This window comes from Salvelinus namaycush, chromosome 37 (assembly GCF_016432855.1).
Source record: "Salvelinus namaycush isolate Seneca chromosome 37, SaNama_1.0, whole genome shotgun sequence".
Lineage (NCBI taxonomy): Eukaryota > Metazoa > Chordata > Actinopteri > Salmoniformes > Salmonidae > Salvelinus > Salvelinus namaycush.
In genome coordinates, this window is record NC_052343.1 from 10,164,316 (window position 1) to 10,187,803 (window position 23,488).

Here is a 23,488-nt window from a genome sequence, read left to right on the forward strand (position 1 = left end):
TCCCTGTCCCAAAGAGTGATATAGCCTAGATAGCCTACAGCCTTCCGAAGACCATGTCATTTCGCAGGCTCATCCGTCCCCCCCTCTGGTCACCTTCAATAGCAAATTATGTTGAAAAATAGCCGGTTCGTATGCCTACTGCGCATATTATTTTAAAGTGCCTAGAATGGGAATCTTCGCTTATTATTGCTAAACTTCTGTGACACGCTTTCCCCGTCAGGTTTCTCTCAATCACACGGAATTGCCTGGAAGGCAACAGTCGACCGACCGAAAACCTTGGAGTAGACGCAATAGAGAATTTAATCTAAAGAGGAACACATGGGGAAAGAAAAAAGGAATACGAGGGACCATATGTAAGGACAGATATTGCTCATAAACGCAGCATATCTTTTTCAAATGTGAAGTGGCCAGATGTGGAGAAAATCACGAATTTAATTCGGTTTTTAATTAGGCGTTTTTATTTATTAATTATGTGGGTTTGTATAGCCATATCCAATAATATATCGGAATGTAGCTTAGTATGGTATCTATATGACCACTGCTATAATAACAAATGGTACAAAGTTAGATCGGTCAATAGGGCTGCTGCAAAGTTATTTCTACATGCCTTCTTGGCCACAATCCCTCTTAATTGTTGTCTATTGAATGACCTGTTATCCCGACCTGTAGGGACTAGTGTTACCAACAACAAAACAATAATAATAAAAACATGCACCGGTTTATTGGTATGAACAAGAACAACAATGTATGCACTAATTAGGCATACTGCAAGTGCTCTGGATAAGCGCATCTGCTGAATGACTAAAATATAAATGTAAAACATCAATTATCATAAGTGTTGTGGAACGATTTGTTGATGGACCTGCGTCGTTATTTTTGCAAATGTAACACTTTTTTTACGTTGAATATTGCATTACATTACTTAAACTCATTACACAATAATCTGTCTTCCATGATATGCACAAATTCCATCAGACACACTAATGTTGTCATCTACTTTCTGAGCCTAAACTCAACATGTCTTCCTGAAAAATCTAATCACAAAGAATCATTAATCATATCAGCTGCTAGTCCATTTAACACGTTGCTTTTTCTGTGTGCACCCAGTCACATTGCCAACCAACTCGTCCAGATTATAAATAGTTGAACAAAAGCTTTAAACGAACACCCAGGGTTACTGAAACCTGAGGCGCAGGGCATTATTTATTGATCATTAAATACGGTGGTGTGGAGACTGTGGACTCTGTACAGGCTGGACAGGCACGAGTCTGATTTAGTACGGAGGCCGGTGAGGTAAGGAGGAGGCTGTATATTCCTGACACTAAAGGGGCACTGACAAGGACGCAGCCTAGAGCTGACCTCCTCACCTGGCCACCCCCCTCCCCCCACAGAGGGATGCCCCCCAGGCCGAGCACCAGCTGAAGAAGAGGACAAAAAAAGTTACTATGACTGCGCCTCACCAGAAGAGGTCCTGCCTCAGATCTCCTCTCCCAGACTGGTTGGGACGCTCCAGTTGTGTTCTGTTACTTTTGTCTTGAGTTTTTTTTACTCATCCTCACTGGAGTGAGAGAGTGAAGACCTTTTGAAGACCTTTTGAAGACTTGGAGTAGCTGCTAATAGACGAAGACCTATGGTCTTTCTTTGTCTTTCCCTGTCTGTGGTGTCTGTGGGGTGTGTGTGTGAGAGTGCTTGTGGGTTGGCACCGGTGAGAGCCGTCGCCCTTCCCTCTGCCAGGATGTCTGCAGTTCAGCTGCTGCTGGTCCCGCTGGCGCTGTGGGTCCTGCAAGGTGAGTGGGCAGTGGGTGGTTGTCACGGCCACAGTCCAGTCTTCACTCTTTGTCTGCTCTTATAGGGGCCAATAAGCATAGAGGCCCAGTACTGTGGGATGATCAGAGTGGCCGTGCTGTGTACATGGTCAGCTTTTGAGAGGAGAAGGGTGTGTGAATATTTGTTGGTTTAGCCTTAGTTACAGGGACTCTGACTGTTATTGTAACACTGATTGTTAAATAATAGAGATACAGTATATTGAATGTCCTGTGCACTGTTTAACCAAGTGTTCCTTCCCATTGACTGCAAAAAAACAAGACCTGTGTGTGTGAGACCCTCATTTTGCCAGATTGCTCACTAAAAGCCTAAACCAGCTGTACTTGTTTTCAGAGCGAATAACGAGATGAGATGAGGCCATGCGTTGGAGTTAAAATTGAGGGCTCATTAGCGGCAGTATGGAACAGTCTAGAACAGTGTAGATTAGTACCTGTACTCACTGTTGCTTAATCTGTCACACAAACCCGCTGTGTCTACCCCCGTAGCATCATGGAAAACAGAATGGACTGTACTGTGAGGTGTGCTTCACTATGGTTTGCATACAACACATCTATTACAGTATGCACATAATGCGTTCTGAATCCATATTACATGTACAGTGCTGTGAAATAGTATTTGCTCCCTTTCAAATTTTCTCTCCTTTTGCATATTTTTGATAGTGAATGTTATCAGATCTTCGACCAAAACCTAATATTAAATATAGGGAACCTGAAAGAACAAATGACACAACAATTACATACTTATTTAATTTATTTCATAAACAAAGTTATGCCACACCCATTGCTGACAGTCGGAAGTTTACATACACTCAGGTTGGAGTCATTAAAACTCATTTTTCAACCACTCCACCCATTTCTTGTTAACAAACTATAGTTTTGGCAAGTCGGTAAGAACATCTATTTTAGGCATGACACAAGTAATTTTTCCAACAATTGTTTACAGACAGATTATTTCACTTATAATTCACTGTATCACAATTCCAGTGGGTCAGATGTTTACATACACTAAATTGACTGTGCCTTTAAACAGCTTGGAAAATTCCAGAAAAATTATGTCATGGCTTTAGAAGCTTTTGATAGGCTAATTGACATCATTTGAGCATATTGGAGGTGTACCTGTGGATGTATTTCAAGGCCTACCTTCAAACTTAGTGCCTCTTTGCTTGACATCATGGGAAAATCAAAAGAATTCAGCCAAGACCTCAAAAAGAAATTGTAGACCTCCACAAGTCTGGTTCATCCTTGGGAGCAATTTCCAAACGCCTGAAGGTACCACCTTCATCTGTACAAGCAATAGTACGCAAGTATAAACACCACGGGACCACGCAGCCGTCAAACCACTCAGGAAGGAGACGTGTTCTGTCTACTAGAGATTAAAGTACTTTGGTGCGAAAAGTGCAAATCAATCCCAGAACAACAGCAAAGGACCTTGTGAAGATGCTGGAGGAAACAGGTACAAAAGTATCTATATCCACAATAAAACGAATCCTATATCGACATGACCTCAAGGTATGGAGTGGCCATCACAAAGCCCTGACCTCAGTCCCATAGAAAATTTGTGGGCAGAACTGAAAAAGCGTGTGCGAGCAAGGAGACCTACAAACCTGACTCAGTTACACCAGCTCTGTCAGGAGGAATGGGACAAAATTCACCCAACTTATTCTGGGAAGCTTGTGGAAGGCTACCCAAAACATTTGACAATGCTACCAAATACTAATTGGGTGTATGTAAACTGACCCACTGGGAATGTGATGAAAGAAATAAAAGCTGAAATAAATTGTCCTCTCTACTATTATTCTAACATTTCACATTCTTAAAACAAAATGGTGATCCTAACTGACCTAAGACAGGGAATTTTTACTAGGATTAAATGTCAGGAATTATGAAAAACTGAGTTTAAATGTATTTGGCTAAGGTGTATGTAAACTTCAACTGTATATAAAATTGAGCACACAGCCATGCAATCCCCATAAACAAACATTGACAGTAGAATGGCCTTACTAAAGAGCTCAGTGACTTTCAACGTGGCACCGTCATAGGATGCCAACTTTCCAACAAGTCAGTTTGTCAAATGTATGATCTGCTAGAGCTGAAGAGAAGAGGAAGTGGTAAGCCACACAAGCTCACAGAACGAGTGCTGAGGTGCGCTGCACGTAAAAATCGCCTATCCTCGGTTGCAACTACAGAGTTCCAAACTGCCTCTGGAAGCAACGTCAGCACAAGAACTGTTCGTCGGAAGCTTCATGAAATGGGTTTCCATGGCCGAGCAGCTGCCTAAGATCACCATGCGCAACGCCAAGCATCGGCTGGAGTGGTATAAAGTTCGTCTTCATTGGACTCTGGAAACACGTTCTCTGGAGTGAATCAAGCTTCACCATCTGGCAGTCCGAGTTTGGGGAGTGCCCTTTCCTGTTTCAGCATGACAATGCCCCCGTGTACGAAGCAAGAGCCATACAGAAATGGTTTGTCGAGATCGGTGTTGAAGAACTTGACCGACCTGCAAAGAGCCCTGACCTCAACTCCATCGCACGAATTGAATTGGAATGCTGACTGCGAGCCAGGTCTAATTGCCCAACATCAGTGCTCGACCTCACACTTGTGGCTGAATGGAAGCAAGTCCCCGCAGCAATGTTCCAACATCTAGTGGAAAGCCAGCCCAGAAAAGTGGAGTTGTAGCACCTAAGGGCAGACCAACTCCATATTAATGCTGATGGTTTTGGAACGAGATGTTCATCGTGCAGGTGTCCACATGTTTTTTAACCTTTATTTAACTAGGCAAGTCAGTTAAGAACAAATTCTTATTTTCAATGACGGCCTAGGAACAGTGGGTTAACTGCCTTGTTCAGGGGCAGAACGACAGATTTGTACCTTGTCAGCTCGGGGATTCGAACTTGTAACCTTTCGGTTACTAGTCCAATGTAGTGTATCTGTTTGGGCTTCTTGCAGTCAATTTGCCATCTTCAAATTATTTGTAATAACGTTCCGGTCCCTCAACCATTTGCTGAAGAAAAAAATTTGTCACCATGCATTATCTAGTTCATTATCCCGGCCCTATGTGAAAAACCTGAATGTTTCTATTTGAATGGATGTACACACATTGCCTGGCTACCCAAACTCCTTGCTCCGGCCAAACGCTACACCACGCCCACGGACATTAATTTCTTCTCCGCAATTATTCTGGATCTGAGTACCTCCCAGACGATTTATAGAACGCTAATGAATTCTTACCATTCTGATTGGTCCCAGAAACCGATGGGTTGGGCGAGAGCCAGAACACATGTGGGAAAAGCAGCATTTGGAAAATTGGTCATTGGCTTTGTTACTCTGATTGGTTAGAGATGATCCAATCGCTGATGACTTTGTTTTGTACACCACCCCTCATTTTGACGTCACCACAAATGACTTTAACCTGTTTTGGCTGCAGGGGCAGTATTGAGTAGCCAGATAAAAGGTGCCCATTTCAAACGGCCTCGTACTCAATTCTTGCTCGTACAATATGCATATTATTATTACTATTGGATAGAAAACACTCTCTAGTTTCTAAAACCATTTGAATTATATCTGTGAGTAAAACAGAACTCATTTGGCACAAACTTCCTGACCAGGAAGTGGAAAGTCTGAAAACTATGCTCTCTTCTAGGTCCTGCCTATAAATGGGCATGATACCTATTAGTATACATGCACGTCATACACCTTCCCCTGGATGTCAAGAGGCGGTGAGAGAAGAAATGGGGTGTTTATCTTGGTCTGAAGTGGAATAACAGCTCTTGGAATGACGTGTCACCCATTTCCTGTTTTCAGGAAGGCGCGAGAAGGAACCTGGATTTGCCTTCTGATAAGCTGCCGTTATGGACGACTAATATCTCCGGCTTTGATTTTATTTGATACATGTGACCATATCATCGTAAAGTATGTTTTTTCAATATAGTTTAATCAGATTATTGAAATTTTTTCGGGAGTTTTGTTGTGTTCCGTTCTCTTCCGTTTGTTGACATGGAGAGATTCGTGCCACTTGGCTAGTGTGCTTGCTAAATCGAGAGGGAAAGAGGCCGTTCTAAATCCAAACAAAGGACCCCTTGTACAACATTCTGATGGAAGATCAGCAAAAGTAGGAAACATTTTATGATGCTATTTCATATATCTGTCGTACATGTGAACTAGTCGTCGGCGCCCAGCTTTTGGGTACTCTAGCTATACCGAAGCTGTATGTCGTAATGAAGTTATTTTTAGAATTCTAACACGGCGATTTCATTAAGAACTAATGGATCTATCATTTCCTATACAACATGTATTTTTTAGTTATGTTTATGAATAGCTATTTGGTCAGAATATGTGTGTCAGAAAAAGTGTCAGAAAAAAATCCGGACGTTGTGGGAAAAAGTAGCTAAGTTAGCACAATGTATAACCATTGATTTCAGCTCTAAATATGCACATTTTCGAACAAAACATAAGTGTATGTATGTATAACCTGATGTTATAGGACTGTCATCTGATGAAGAATATCAAGGTTAGTCAAAAATTATATATCTTTTACTGGTTTGTCACGATCGCTAACTTTTACTGCTGGGAAATGGCTTGTGTTTCTGGCTATTGTGGTAAGCTAATATAACGCTATATTGTGTTTTCGCTGTAAAACACTTAATAAATCGGAAATATTGGCTGGAATCACAAGATGCCTGTCTTTCATTTGCTGTACACTATGTATTTTTCAGAAATGTTTTATGATGAGTATTTAGGTATTTGGCGTTGGTGTCTGTAATTATTCTGTCTGCTTTCGGTGCAATTTCTGATTGTAGCTGCAATGTAAACTATGATTTATACCTGAAATATGCACATTTTTCGAACAAAACATAGATTTATTGAATAACATGTTATAAGACAGGCATCTGATTAAGTTGTTTGTTGGTTAGTTTGGTTGGTTCTTGGTTAGTTAGGTTGGCTTTGTGCATGCTACCTGTGCTGTGAAAAATGTCTGTCCTTTTTTGTATTTGGTGGTGAGCTAACATAAATATACGTGGTGTTTTCGCTGTAAAACATTTAAAAAAATCGGACATGTTGGCTGGATTCACAAGATGTGTACCTTTCATATGCTGTATTGGACTTGTTAATGTGTGAAAGTTAAATATTTTAAAAAATATATCTTTTGAATTTCGCGCCCTGCACTTGAGCTGGCTGTTGTCATAAGTGTACCGACCTCGGGCTTGCAGCCAGAAGAAGTTAATGATGGCAGTCAGACGGAAGTGTGTAGTGAACAGAACAGCGGAAGAATTCAGTCTCGTCTGGTAATTACACACACGTGGCCCTTATTATTACAAAGTGGTGGTGAAAACACAAATCAGAGAGAAGGTTTTCTGATGCATGGTCCAATCTATGAGAGTACAGTGTATACTGTATGTATTTATGTATGTATGTATAAGTACGTGCTGTGTGGTTTTGCTTTTCGCTTTTGCTTCCGTGTCGCATGCTTTGTTTATGCTGAGGCTCTGAATACAAAAAAGGAAGCATTTCCTTAAATGGGAGATTTAGGGGGAGCTTATCTCCCTCAGCCAAACTCTGTCCCCCTCTAACCCTGCCCCTGTAAACGAAACAACCGCTGCCACCACTTGTTGTCCCAAATGTAGGACACACAGTATGCCCACCATGTCCCCATCTAAACCTGCCCCCGTTAGCAGTACCCTCAGGACACAGTTTACCCTCGCTGGCAGCACTACAGCTAAATCTCTTAAAAGGATGTCAGTGCACCAAAATAATGGAGGGATGGAGAGAATGGAGAGTTGGTGCACAAAGAGATCTGCAGAGTGATGGAGGACAATGCGACCAGGCTGAAAAAAAATGTTTTTGAGAAAAAGGGAGAGGGGGGGAGAGAGAAGGAAGAGAGAGAGAGAGAGAGAGAGAGAGAGAGAGGAGGAGGAGGAGGAGGAGGAGGAGAGAGGTTGGGGTGGAGGTATGAGTGTTATGCAACAGCACTTGTGTAACGGGTAAATAAAGCAGCCTGTCTGTCTGCTGGACAGGCCGAGTGAGGGCAGACCAAAGAGAGACAGGGTCTGGCGTGCTGTGCACATCTGTACCCATCCAGGGAGAGAAGATGAGAGAGGACAGACAGGGAGACAGACAATGGGTGATGATAAGGACAGACAGACAGAATCCTCAAAGAAGTCTGGTCTTCAACTAGATGAGAGTGAGACAGGTAGATGAGAGTGAGACAGGTAGATGAGAGTGAGACAGGTAGATGAGAGTGAGACAGATATATGAGAGTGAGACAGGTAGATGAGAGTGGGACAGGTAGATGAGAGTGAGACAGGTAGATGAGAGTGAGACAGGTAGATGAGAGTGAGACAGGTAGATGAGAGTTGGACAGGTAGATGAGAGTGAGACAGGTAGATGAGAGTGAGACAGGTAGATGAGAGTGAGACAGGTAGATGAGAGTGAGACAGGTAGATGAGAGTGAGACAGGTAGATGAGAGTGGGACAGGTAGATGAGAGTTGGACAGGTAGATGAGAGTTGGACAGGTAGATGAGAGTTGGACAGGTAGATGAGAGTTGGATAGGTAGATGAGAGTTGGACAGGTAGATGAGAGTTGGACAAGCAGATGAAAATGAGACAAGTACATGGGAGTGAGACAAGAAGACCAAAATGGGCCAATCTCATTTTCCCCCAATATGACTAAACTGTATACTACCTGCCTTGTTTGTCCTTGCTGTTGACAAGAGTGTAAAACATAAAAACACATCAAATCTAAAGACTGGCAGCCTTGAGGAATCTTCGCTGTTAGAGAGACCAGCACAGGCCCATAGACCCATAGCCTGTCAAATGGACAAGCAGGAATTGCTAGAGGATGAGGTTAATGGTTAATGGAATACTGGAAGTGGCAAGCCTCTCCAAACATCTCAAGCACTTTGGAGATGAGATCAACTCAATAGTTCATAGCTTCAACTAAGATCAATGTAATTTCTTCACTTGCCCATTTCAAATAGCCCTCCCAAAGGCTTTCCTGATTGATGGACTCAAATTGTGTGTGCTAACATCTGGGGAAGGAAGACTGTAAATGGAAATGCAGCAGCCATTGCACTGATAAGAACATTCATATTCTTGCAGTTGTGATCTGGTTCAAGCTTCTCCTAGGTGTTCAGAATAGCCTCAAAATAAAATCTATTATTCAAATCTGTAAATTTGATGGAAGGTGTAATCTATCCGTTTAATCTGGTAATCTGGACCATGACTAAATGTTCTAATTACACGCACGTACGCACACACACTTCATGTGCTCTGCAGGTTCTTAAGTATGTTTTACTTGACTGTAGCTAGTATAATGGCCTAGAGTTTGTACCTGTAATGTACTCACTGATTAAACAGTACTCTAAAAAAATATTAAAGAAGTTATACATAAAAATGTAAGAAAAGTATGCATAGTTGGTCTTTTATTGTTCATGTGGACTGAAATATACTGGTTTAAAGTCTACTGATGTAACAAGACAAACACACTAACATGCCCAGGGTCATCTGCAGTGGTAGCCATACATTTGATAGATAAACTGACTGTTGGTCATAGAGCCTCTATTCTTGGCGCTCTGTTCCTTGTCAGTCTAGACAGGCAGGCACCACTGATGCGGGGTCCTCCGTTAGCGGGTACATGGCGGCTTCTCTCCCTCTTTCCCTCTCTCTCTGTGTCTGCCCATGAGTCAAAGCAGTTCAGCCTCAGGTTGAAGCAGTTCACACACACAAAAACCTCCACACACACACACGCACAGCCAGAGTATTGGAGACAGGGAGAGGGGAGGATAGTGCTCCAAAGTGATTTCCTGATCGGTGTCTCACGACAATGCCTTCTCACTCAGATTACATCTGAGAGTGCGTGGGTGGGTGCGTGCGTGTGTGTGTGCGTGCGTGCGTGACAGAGACAGAGTGAGATAGGCAGCACGAGAGAGATATGGAGTTGAGCAAGGGCAGACAAGGATAACTGATCACTAGTAGGTTTGGTATCCATTAAGCAGGGAGGTAGTGATTTACGGGAGAGCATTTAGTTCATCAATATACTTTAGTCTGTTTCGAAGTTGGATAAATGGCCCTACTAGATAGATATTAGACAACAAACACTGTAGGCTGTGTCCCAATCGACATGATGCTGCCTTTTGAGCATTTAAAGGCAGGACGGTGTTTCTATAGATGTGTCTTTTAGGGCATGTGACATGCTCTCTTTCCCTGAACTGATATAAGTCCCCAGACCACACTTCAATGTACAGTACTATGGACACAACACCTTCCCTGGAGATTCTAATTCAAAGATAGAAAAAGCCTAGGGGAGTGTCAATAGGCCATTTTCAACACAGATCAAAGAATTCTTCATGCATCCTCAAATGCAGTCACTTCACTAGCTGCCAGCGATGTCGGTCTAGATGTGTCATTTTCTCTGAGAAAAAGAATGCAACAAACAGTACATTACATGTGTTTGTTCCTATGGAAAGTTCCTTTCTTGGGACATGTCATGGATGTGTGCTATTTCCCCAGGTCGAGGGTGTGTCGCCACTGTAAATGGGTGGTAACCTTGTCATGGAAACTGACGTGATCTGCTTCCCTTCTGTCTCTCTCCCTCTTTCCTTCGCTCTATAGATCCCTCTTTCATTCTCTCTATTTCTCTCTCTCCCTCCTTCACTCTACTGTAAATCACTCTCTTTTGTATGTTCTCTCTGCTTTTTCCTTCTATCTCCTCTCTGGCTCAGAGAATGACCTCCATCCATCCTCTTGTAATCCCTTCCGTTCCTAACAGTTGACTCATCAACATCAATCTGTAGGGACTGACAGACAGACAGCCTTTTCAGGAACTATAACTCACCATTTTGTATTGTTGCATTCAGACTGAGGGCATTCAGTAAATTGATATCAACGGCTAATCGCCCCGCACTGGCTCCTCTCCTAATCTAATCTGCAGTTTCTGGAATATTAGTTGCATAAGGCAAATCTCTGCCCAACCGTCAACAGATTACGCAACGGATTTGGATATTGTGCTCTGTGTCTGTCACATTACCGGAAATGAGTTTGCAGAAGGTTGATGATACAGTTGAAGTCGTAAGTTTACATACACTTAGGTTGGAGTCATTAAAACGTGTTTTTCAACCACTCCACAAATTTCTTGTTAACAAACTATAGTTTTGGCAAGTCGGTTAGGACATCACTTTGTGCATGACACAAGTAATTTTTCCAACAATTGTTACAGACAGATTATTTCACTTATAACTCACAATTCCAGTGGGTCAGAAGTTTACATACACTAAATTGACTGTGCCTTTAAACAGAGGAAAATTCCAGAAAACGATGTCATGGCTTTAGAAGCTTCTGATAGGCTAATAGGCATCATTTGAGTCAACTGGAGGTGTATCTGTGGATGTATTTCAAGGTTTACCTTCAAACTCAGTGCCTCTTTGCTTGACATCATGGGAAAATCAAATGAAATCAAATGAATCACGTTCATCTGTACAAACAATAGTACGCAAGTATAACACCATGGGACCACGCAGCCATCATACCGCTCAGGAAGGAGACGTGTTCTGTCTCCTAGAGATGAACGTACTTTGGTGCAAAAAGTGCAAATCAATCCCAGAACAACAGCAAAGTACCTTGTGAAGATGCTGGAGGAAACAGGTACAAAAGTATCTATATCCACAGTAAAATGAGTCCTATATCGACATAACCTGAAAGGCCGCTCAGCAAGGAAGAAGCCACTGCTCCAAAACCGCCATAAAAAAGACAGACTACGGTTTGCAACTGCACATGAGGACAAAGATTGTACTTTTTGGAGAAATGTCCTCTGGTCTGATGAAACAAAAATAGAACTGTTTGGCCATAATGACCATTGTTATGTTTGGAGGAAAAAGGGGGAGGCTTGCAAGCCGAAGAACACCATCCCAACTGTGAAGCCCAGGGGTGGCAGCATCATGTTGTGGGGGTGCTTTGCTGCAGGAGGGACTGGTCCACTTCACAAAATAGATGGCATCATGAGGAGGGGAAATTATGTGGATATATTGAAGCAACATCTCAAGACATGAGTTGTCCAAATGGACAATGACCCCAAGCATACTTCCAAAGTTGTGGCAAAATGGCTGAAGGACAACAAAGTCAAGGTATTGGAGTGGCCATCACAAAGCCCTGACCTCAAGCCTATAAAACATTTGTGGGCAGAACTGAAAAAGCGTGTGCGAGCAAGGAGGCCTACCAACCTGACTTACATCAGCTCTGTCAGGAGGAATGGGACAATTCACCCAACTTATTGTGGGAAGCTTGTGGAAGGCTACCCAAAACGTTTAACCCAAGTTAAACAATTTAAAGGCAATGCTACCAAATACTAATTGAGTGTATGTAAACTTCTGACACACTGGGATTGTGATGAAAGAAATAAAAGCTGAAATAAATCACTCTCTACTATTATTCTGACATTTCACATTCTTAAAATAAAGTGGTGATCGTAACTGACCTTAGACAATTTTTACTAGGATTAAATGTCAGGAATTGTGAAAAACTGAGTTTAAATGTATTTGGCAAAGGTGTATGTAAACTTCCGACTTCAACTGTAGGTCACGGAGTCTGCACTTTGTTTGGATGAGTTTACCCACTCTGCATGTTCTGTTCCTCTCCTGCCCTCTCCTCTCGCTGTCTCTACTATGAACAGCCGGCAGCAGCATCCACTCCTCCCCACTGTGCCTCTCTTCTCTCCTCTCCTCTCTTCTCTTCACACCTCTTCAAACAACGGCCTGCCACCGTTTGTGTACTCTATAATTACACTGTCAGTTTTCACCACTCTCCCTCTCCCTCCTTTGCTGTCTTGTAGCAATGGTGCGTCAGCATTATCTCCTGTCTTGTGACCTCCCCCAAACCCCTTCCGACTCTCTCATTTGCTGGATGATATGGTGGTAGTGTGAAATGTGACAGTGTTATGGGTCCTCGTGTCTGTGTTCTTTCCAGGTCTTTTCCTTTCTGAGCAGTCAAAACTAGCCATCCCAGTCCCCTTTCTACGCGTCTGTCTACATGGGCTGCCCCCCCCCCCCCCGTGGAAGTAGCTGATGTGATGAAACTGTTGTGATGTTAACTTTCTCTCCTCCTCCCCCTCTCTCTGCAGTGAATCAGCAGGCATTACGCCTGTCCCCTCCTCTGCCTCTCTTAGAAATGGCTGTTAACTCTCTCTCTCTCTTTCCTCCCTCCCTCTTTCCTTCCCTCAAACCCTCCCTCTGTTTCTTCCTCTTTCTCTGCAGTATTCCTCTCTCTCTCTCTCTCTCAATTCAGTGTTGCAATATTTCTTTCAGAGAGTTCTCACGTTGGTGCATATCAGGTACTGTAGTATATTATGAATGGTGACTATGAAATTCAACCAAACTATGTGTTGGTTAATTTTCAAGTCCCTTTTCATCTGACAGCCTGTGCAATGTGTATCCTGTCCCCTCATCTCATTACGGTTTAACAAAAAGCATCGCCAGAGGTCAAAGCCGAAAATAGCACGAGATCATTGGTTGAGAGCGATGCAGGTGCAGATGCCTTTGTGGAAACTGCAGGGTGCAGTGTGAGAAAGAAACACTTGCAGTTCCAGGTGTGTTGCTCTCGGCCGATGTATAGTATGTGACACGATGGCATATATTGACTTATGCGTCTATATATGCAAGTAGCTTACTTATATATATACCTCGCAGACAGGCTGCAAGGAGACTAGCGTCGCTCACTGCAATCTGTTTATTTCCCCTCAATTTCTACATCCAGGTCACCCTCAGCCATTGTAGCTTGTTTGGCTAATTCGTCAATAGACTATATGAATATGAAGAAAAAAAACAGAATTGACCAAAACGACAACAAAACCTATATCGAAATTATGAGTGGAAATAAATAAAAATGCAAGAATTTATGCTCTGATATTGAAAAAAAGACACGCATGCTATGAGCGATAGGAGCAAGCACGCAAAACAAAAACTCTTAATTATATCATTACCATATCATTATCATATTATCTGCCAATTCAATTGACAAGCATTAGGAGACAGTTTGCCTGCAACGTATTGAGACAATATCACTAGAGCGTTGGCCTTGTGTCAGCCTGTTCTCAAGCCATGGATCAATGAACAAGGATCCTCACCCATGATGGCTCTCAGGCCTACTTCAGATTTACTCGTACACTGCACTCCATTTTTAGTGAACGTGGTTATATTGACCAACCGTTTATAGTGATCAAATTATCGTGCTGCACGGATGTGACCACTGTAAAAGAGGAGTGTACTCTCACTGGGCACGGACGCCAATTCAATGTCTATTCCACGTTGGGTCAACAACGTTGATTCACCCAATGTGCCCAGTGGGCTGTAAAGCCAAATATCCATGGCTAGCACCAAATATCCATGGCTAACTGTATGTTTGTTGTACTTTCTCTCTCCTCAGCGTCTCTATGCCATGGAGCATGTGTGGAGGTGGACTCTGACACTGACGCAGTGGTCAACGAAGGCTTTAAGCTGGGCTGTATCTCCTCTAAAATGAGGGGCGAGGTGCCCGCCGAGGCCACTGTTGAATGGTCCTTTATGCCCAAAGGGGAGAGCGAGTTCACAACAGTGAGTAGACACGGATCCATAGGGACAGTAGCGGGATATATCCCAATTATCTCTCCTCCTCGCAAAATGTGCACCTGTTCACCTTCCGTCACTGATTTAAAAGGAAATGACTGGTAGAATAAATATGGTACTCCCACTAGCCCATGACTGCAGTGCTTTTAGATCTGTGGGAAGTAGTGGATGAGTGCACACTTCAGGGGGACATACATATTGTTGAGAGACACCTTAGATTCTCCGCATTTCCCCTAAACTAAAGGCTACTCATGATGTATTGCTTGTTTGTTTTTTGCTTTTGACGCGCTTTGAGATTATGAAAACCGCTATAGAAATATAATAAATAAATTATGAAACTGTGCACTTGCGCACTCACCGACATGGATTCAAAGGATTGGATTAGTGTTAACATTGGCTAGCGGGAGTTTCCACCGCTGTTAAATCCATGACAGTGTGCAAGTGCACAATAAATGATCCCTCCCAGCAGAGTTTAAAAAGTATCCCCACTCATTCTGAGCCCACGGAGAGTCAATGAGGTAGCTAAGCAGGTTGACTTGTCTGTTGTTTCAGCAACAAAGGCAGGCCTTTTAGTGTCACGACTTCCGCCAAAGTCAGGTCCTCTCCTTGTTCGGGCGGCGTTCGGTGGTCGACGTCACCTGCATTCTAGCCATCGCCGCTCCATTTTTCATGTATCCATTTGTTTTGTCTTGTTCCCTGCACACCTGGTTTTCATTCCCCAATCAATCTACATGTATGTATTCCTCTGTTCCCCATCATGTCTTTGTGGAAGATTGTTTGTGTTACGTGTACTTTGTATATTGGGAATTTTGTTTGTGTTACGTGTACTTTGTATATTGGGAATTTTGTTACGTGCCAGACATTTGTCTATGTTCCGTGTTTTGGGCACGTTGTTTTGTGCTTTTTTGCAAGTTTACCGGAATAAAGAGTGCACCTGTTCAATTCACTCTGCTCTCCTGCACCTGACTTCGCCTCCAATACACATTCATTGACATTTAGTTTCCATTTAGATTACGAAACAAGGTTTCATAAGCAATTCATGAACGTTAGAGCCCCACTGAACACAATGACTACCAAGTCATCACACCAATGGGTGTGCTGTACAATGGAGACACATCAAGGTAGATCATTTTAACTCATTCAGTAAAAAGACAAAACACATCAATCAAAACAAGCATGGTTACATTTCATAGGCAATTTCTATGTCAGCAAAACAAGTAGTCTCTTCTCCAGTGAAATGGGAGCTATCATTTATCATGAGAAAGAGCATCACAGCCATGCATTTATCATGACGGGCTCTTTTCCTCAGTGTCAGATGTAAACATACACAACTTTCCCTAAAAGGAAGGAGTCTATTCCAACATCAATACAGGGCAGCCATTAGCTATTAAATCCCTCCATCACATAACAGCATACATGAGGAGAGAGATCCCATTAGCTCTGTTTGTTTCTAAACAGCTAATGCATCAGGAAGTGGTGCAGGCAGGCCCTGACTAATACAGCCTCAACAAGGGCTCATGCTGGGAGTGGCCGCAGCCAGTTGCCTGGTTTGACACTACAATATTTGGAAACTGTGAAACAAAAGTTTGGATGTTAAGGGGTGAATCCATTTTAGACCAGTGTGCATAACTTAAACAATCTCTTATTGATAGCAATGCATGATTTACATGAGTTATTGTGTGTACATATCCATACAAGTTAGGATTCAGCCCTCAGTTACTACAACATGCTGAGCATAATGCTGAAAGCATATACTCAAAAACAATAAAGACCCTAAACTATTATGCATCACTAGCCCCTAGTAGGGGCCTCGTATTCCATCCAGTAACTTCCAAGAAAAGAAAGCTAAGATTGATCTCGTGAAACAGAACCCCAAGGAGAGGTCAGGGCTGGGGGTCAAGAGCAGAGTGACACGGTGTCAAAAGAATTTTGTTCTCAATGTTCATAAACTGAACTTCAATTAAAATACTCTGTCTGTTACTAAGAATTTGTAAGGTTCTTATTAAAATGAAACAGACAGAGGCCAGTCTACCATAGTCAGCATGTTTATTTACGAAAGCTCTGCCCATCCTTACATGTACATTGGTTTATATACCTCTCATTTCGTCATAACTGTCCCTCCTCCTCTAAGACAATGACAATATAGTTCACAAGTCTTCTCCTTCTCATACATTGCCTGCCACCTGTTATACAATCTACTACAAGCCCAAGGTTTCTCCCCTCCCTGGGTGGGGACAGAATGTCCTGTAAGGAACACAGTAGTACAGCTTGTCGGTCGATAGCTCCTCTTATCATTTGTTTCACATTTGCACCCTGCTTACATACTAAAAAAGAACAAAAAGTCCTTGTTCTAATTCTGACTAAAACTACACACATCGGATTTAGATTTATGATTCTAATAAATGTCATACAATCATACAGTGACAGGTAAGATTTTTGTTAGTTATAGTTCTATGTTAAATGTATACATCATTTAGTCATTATTCATAAAAATCATAACACACGGGTTAGACCTCTGACCATGCTATTCAGCCTGTTGTTTCATAGGGATCAAGGGGCAGAGTCAGAAGACCTTTAGGCCAGTAGACCAGTCACTTCCCCTGTTACTGTAGGTGGTCTTGTGTGGCTCATTTGGTAAGAGTGTGGCACTAGTAACCTCAGGGTTGTTGTTCGATTCCTGCTGGGGTCACATATTCTAAAATGTATGCATAGTCTACTACAAATCGCTTTGGATTAAAACGTATACACTAAATTACATATATTATTATTATTATATAGTTTTACTGTAAAAATAAGAATCCCTGTTATAGACAGTCCATGCTGGACCAGGAAAAACACTGCACATGATACTTATACTCGTTGATGTAAATTACTTAAGTAAAAATACTTGGGCGTTTTTTTTTACTCCATACGTTTTCCCTGACACCTAAAATTACTCGTTATATTTTGAATGCTTAGCAAGACAGGGAAATGGTCTAATTCACACACTTATCAAGAGAACATCCCTGGCCATCCCTACTGCCTCTGATCTGGCAGACTCACCAAACACATGCTTCGTTTGTAAATTATGTATGAGGGTTGGAGCGTGCCCCTGGCTATCCGTACATTTTAATAAAACAAGAAAATGGTGGAGTCTGGTTTGTTTCATGTAAGGAATTTGAAATGATGTATACATTTACTTTTAATACTTAAGTATATTTTAGCAATTACATTTACTTTTGATACTTAAGTATATTTAAAAGCAAATACTTTCAGACTTTTACTCTCAAGTAGGATTTTACTGGGTGACTTTCACTTTGAGTTATTTTCTCTTAAGGTATCTTTACTTTTACTCAAGTGTGACAATTGGGTACTTCTTCCACCACTGCTTATACTGTACCAACCAAACTGCTTTAGAAATTACTTAATCTTTTTTTGAAATCACTACATAATCAAACCATAACAGAACCAAAGTACCTGATTGAGCACTTAGTCCAGAGATATGAGCCCTTGTTAGTCCAGAGATATGAGCCCTTCTTGATGCAGAACATTGGTGCTTTGATTAAAGTGCTGCACAGATTTCATCCAGTAATGTAAAAATCCTAATATGATCTGCCCAGGATGAGTGTGTTGGCTCACCAAACCCTGTCTCATATAACTCTGATTGGTTAGAGATGATCCAATCGCTGATGACTTTGTTTTGTACACCACCCCTCATTTTGACGTCACCACAAATGACTTTAACCTGTTTTGGCTGCAGGGGCAGTATTGAGTAGCCAGATAAAAGGTGCCCATTTCAAACGGCCTCGTACTCAATTCTTGCTCGTACAATATGCATATTATTATTACTATTGGATAGAAAACACTCTCTAGTTTCTAAAACCATTTGAATTATATCTGTGAGTAAAACAGAACTCATTTGGCACAAACTTCCTGACCAGGAAGTGGAAAGTCTGAAAACTATGCTCTCTTCTAGGTCCTGCCTATAAATGGGCATGATACCTATTAGTATACATGCACGTCATACACCTTCCCCTGGATGTCAAGAGGCGGTGAGAGAAGAAATGGGGTGTTTATCTTGGTCTGAAGTGGAATAACAGCTCTTGGAATGACGTGTCACCCATTTCCTGTTTTCAGGAAGGCGCGAGAAGGAACCTGGATTTGCCTTCTGATAAGCTGCCGTTATGGACGACTAATATCTCCGGCTTTGATTTTATTTGATACATGTGACCATATCATCGTAAAGTATGTTTTTTCAATATAGTTTAATCAGATTATTGAAATTTTTTCGGGAGTTTTGTTGTGTTCCGTTCTCTTCCGTTTGTTGACATGGAGAGATTCGTGCCACTTGGCTAGTGTGCTTGCTAAATCGAGAGGGAAAGAGGCCGTTCTAAATCCAAACAAAGGACCCCTTGTACAACATTCTGATGGAAGATCAGCAAAAGTAGGAAACATTTTATGATGCTATTTCATATATCTGTCGTACATGTGAACTAGTCGTCGGCGCCCAGCTTTTGGGTACTCTAGCTATACCGAAGCTGTATGTCGTAATGAAGTTATTTTTAGAATTCTAACACGGCGATTTCATTAAGAACTAATGGATCTATCATTTCCTATACAACATGTATTTTTTAGTTATGTTTATGAATAGCTATTTGGTCAGAATATGTGTGTCAGAAAAAGTGTCAGAAAAAAATCCGGACGTTGTGGGAAAAAGTAGCTAAGTTAGCACAATGTATAACCATTGATTTCAGCTCTAAATATGCACATTTTCGAACAAAACATAAGTGTATGTATGTATAACCTGATGTTATAGGACTGTCATCTGATGAAGAATATCAAGGTTAGTCAAAAATTATATATCTTTTACTGGTTTGTCACGATCGCTAACTTTTACTGCTGGGAAATGGCTTGTGTTTCTGGCTATTGTGGTAAGCTAATATAACGCTATATTGTGTTTTCGCTGTAAAACACTTAATAAATCGGAAATATTGGCTGGAATCACAAGATGCCTGTCTTTCATTTGCTGTACACTATGTATTTTTCAGAAATGTTTTATGATGAGTATTTAGGTATTTGGCGTTGGTGTCTGTAATTATTCTGTCTGCTTTCGGTGCAATTTCTGATTGTAGCTGCAATGTAAACTATGATTTATACCTGAAATATGCACATTTTTCGAACAAAACATAGATTTATTGAATAACATGTTATAAGACAGGCATCTGATTAAGTTGTTTGTTGGTTAGTTTGGTTGGTTCTTGGTTAGTTAGGTTGGCTTTGTGCATGCTACCTGTGCTGTGAAAAATGTCTGTCCTTTTTTGTATTTGGTGGTGAGCTAACATAAATATACGTGGTGTTTTCGCTGTAAAACATTTAAAAAATCGGACATGTTGGCTGGATTCACAAGATGTGTACCTTTCATATGCTGTATTGGACTTGTTAATGTGTGAAAGTTAAATATTTTAAAAAAAATATCTTTTGAATTTCGCGCCCTGCACTTGAGCTGGCTGTTGTCATAAGTGTACCGACCTCGGGCTTGCAGCCAGAAGAAGTTAATGATGGCAGTCAGACGGAAGTGTGTAGTGAACAGAACAGCGGAAGAATTCAGTCTCGTCTGGTAATTACACACACGTGGCCCTTATTATTACAAAGTGGTGGTGAAAGCACAAATCAGAGAGAAGGTTTTCTGATGCATGGTCCAATCTATGAGAGTACAGTGTATACTGTATGTATTTATGTATGTATGTATAAGTACGTGCTGTGTGGTTTTGCTTTTCGCTTTTGCTTCCGTGTCGCATGCTTTGTTTATGCTGAGGCTCTGAATACAAAAAAGGAAGCATTTCCTTAAATGGGAGATTTAGGGGGAGCTTATCTCCCTCAGCCAAACTCTGTCCCCCTCTAACCCTGCCCCTGTAAACGAAACAACCGCTGCCACCACTTGTTGTCCCAAATGTAGGACACACAGTATGCCCACCATGTCCCCATCTAAACCTGCCCCCGTTAGCAGTACCCTCAGGACACAGTTTACCCTCGCTGGCAGCACTACAGCTAAATCTCTTAAAAGGATGTCAGTGCACCAAAATAATGGAGGGATGGAGAGAATGGAGAGTTGGTGCACAAAGAGATCTGCAGAGTGATGGAGGACAATGCGACCAGGCTGAAAAAAAATGTTTTTGAGAAAAAGGGAGAGGGGGGGAGAGAGAAGGAAGAGAGAGAGAGAGAGAGAGAGAGAGGAGGAGGAGGAGGAGGAGGAGAGAGGTTGGGGTGGAGGTATGAGTGTTATGCAACAGCACTTGTGTAACGGGTAAATAAAGCAGCCTGTCTGTCTGCTGGACAGGCCGAGTGAGGGCAGACCAAAGAGAGACAGGGTCTGGCGTGCTGTGCACATCTGTACCCATCCAGGGAGAGAAGATGAGAGAGGACAGACAGGGAGACAGACAATGGGTGATGATAAGGACAGACAGACAGAATCCTCAAAGAAGTCTGGTCTTCAACTAGATGAGAGTGAGACAGGTAGATGAGAGTGAGACAGGTAGATGAGAGTGAGACAGGTAGATGAGAGTGAGACAGATATATGAGAGTGAGACAGGTAGATGAGAGTGGGACAGGTAGATGAGAGTGAGACAGGTAGATGAGAGTGAGACAGGTAGATGAGAGTGAGACAGGTAGATGAGAGTTGGACAGGTAGATGAGAGTGAGACAGGTAGATGAGAGTGAGACAGGTAGATGAGAGTGAGACAGGTAGATGAGAGTGAGACAGGTAGATGAGAGTGAGACAGGTAGATGAGAGTGGGACAGGTAGATGAGAGTTGGACAGGTAGATGAGAGTTGGACAGGTAGATGAGAGTTGGACAGGTAGATGAGAGTTGGACAGGTAGATGAGAGTTGGACAGGTAGATGAGAGTTGGACAAGCAGATGAAAATGAGACAAGTACATGGGAGTGAGACAAGAAGACCAAAATGGGCCAATCTCATTTTCCCCCAATATGACTAAACTGTATACTACCTGCCTTGTTTGTCCTTGCTGTTGACAAGAGTGTAAAACATAAAAACACATCAAATCTAAAGACTGGCAGCCTTGAGGAATCTTCGCTGTTAGAGAGACCAGCACAGGCCCATAGACCCATAGCCTGTCAAATGGACAAGCAGGAATTGCTAGAGGATGAGGTTAATGGTTAATGGAATACTGGAAGTGGCAAGCCTCTCCAAACATCTCAAGCACTTTGGAGATGAGATCAACTCAATAGTTCATAGCTTCAACTAAGATCAATGTAATTTCTTCACTTGCCCATTTCAAATACCCCTCCCAAAGGCTTTCCTGATTGATGGACTCAAATTGTGTGTGCTAACATCTGGGGAAGGAAGACTGTAAATGGAAATGCAGCAGCCATTGCACTGATAAGAACATTCATATTCTTGCAGTTGTGATCTGGTTCAAGCTTCTCCTAGGTGTTCAGAATAGCCTCAAAATAAAATCTATTATTCAAATCTGTAAATTTGATGGAAGGTGTAATCTATCCGTTTAATCTGGTAATCTGGACCATGACTAAATGTTCTAATTACACGCACGTACGCACACACACTTCATGTGCTCTGCAGGTTCTTAAGTATGTTTTACTTGACTGTAGCTAGTATAATGGCCTAGAGTTTGTACCTGTAATGTACTCACTGATTAAACAGTACTCTAAAAAAATATTAAAGAAGTTATACATAAAAATGTAAGAAAAGTATGCATAGTTGGTCTTTTATTGTTCATGTGGACTGAAATATACTGGTTTAAAGTCTACTGATGTAACAAGACAAACACACTAACATGCCCAGGGTCATCTGCAGTGGTAGCCATACATTTGATAGATAAACTGACTGTTGGTCATAGAGCCTCTATTCTTGGCGCTCTGTTCCTTGTCAGTCTAGACAGGCAGGCACCACTGATGCGGGGTCCTCCGTTAGCGGGTACATGGCGGCTTCTCTCCCTCTTTCCCTCTCTCTCTGTGTCTGCCCATGAGTCAAAGCAGTTCAGCCTCAGGTTGAAGCAGTTCACACACACAAAAACCTCCACACACACACACGCACAGCCAGAGTATTGGAGACAGGGAGAGGGGAGGATAGTGCTCCAAAGTGATTTCCTGATCGGTGTCTCACGACAATGCCTTCTCACTCAGATTACATCTGAGAGTGCGTGGGTGGGTGCGTGCGTGCGTGCGTGTGTGTGTGCGTGCGTGCGTGACAGAGACAGAGTGAGATAGGCAGCACGAGAGAGATATGGAGTTGAGCAAGGGCAGACAAGGATAACTGATCACTAGTAGGTTTGGTATCCATTAAGCAGGGAGGTAGTGATTTACGGGAGAGCATTTAGTTCATCAATATACTTTAGTCTGTTTCGAAGTTGGATAAATGGCCCTACTAGATAGATATTAGACAACAAACACTGTAGGCTGTGTCCCAATCGACATGATGCTGCCTTTTGAGCATTTAAAGGCAGGACGGTGTTTCTATAGATGTGTCTTTTAGGGCATGTGACATGCTCTCTTTCCCTGAACTGATATAAGTCCCCAGACCACACTTCAATGTACAGTACTATGGACACAACACCTTCCCTGGAGATTCTAATTCAAAGATAGAAAAAGCCTAGGGGAGTGTCAATAGGCCATTTTCAACACAGATCAAAGAATTCTTCATGCATCCTCAAATGCAGTCACTTCACTAGCTGCCAGCGATGTCGGTCTAGATGTGTCATTTTCTCTGAGAAAAAGAATGCAACAAACAGTACATTACATGTGTTTGTTCCTATGGAAAGTTCCTTTCTTGGGACATGTCATGGATGTGTGCTATTTCCCCAGGTCGAGGGTGTGTCGCCACTGTAAATGGGTGGTAACCTTGTCATGGAAACTGACGTGATCTGCTTCCCTTCTGTCTCTCTCCCTCTTTCCTTCGCTCTATAGATCCCTCTTTCATTCTCTCTATTTCTCTCTCTCCCTCCTTCACTCTACTGTAAATCACTCTCTTTTGTATGTTCTCTCTGCTTTTTCCTTCTATCTCCTCTCTGGCTCAGAGAATGACCTCCATCCATCCTCTTGTAATCCCTTCCGTTCCTAACA

General features: G+C 42.2%; 1 protein-coding gene across 2 annotated transcripts in view; it reads left to right on the forward strand.

Annotated features, from left to right (window-relative positions):
• Positions 1-1,191: 1,191 nt before the first annotated feature.
• The window catches only part of LOC120031400 (sodium channel subunit beta-1-like), a 38,184-nt gene continuing 15,887 nt past the window's right edge, over positions 1,192-23,488 (forward strand). The window contains exons 1-2 of one of the 2 annotated variants that reach the window (XM_038977134.1): positions 1,192-1,787; positions 14,233-14,399. In XM_038977134.1, the coding sequence (XP_038833062.1) occupies positions 14,360-14,399 (40 nt within the window). In that variant the 5' untranslated portion in view covers positions 1,192-1,787; positions 14,233-14,359. The remainder of the gene's footprint in view (positions 1,788-14,232; positions 14,400-23,488) is intronic. The other variant, XM_038977135.1, reaches the window with a different exon arrangement.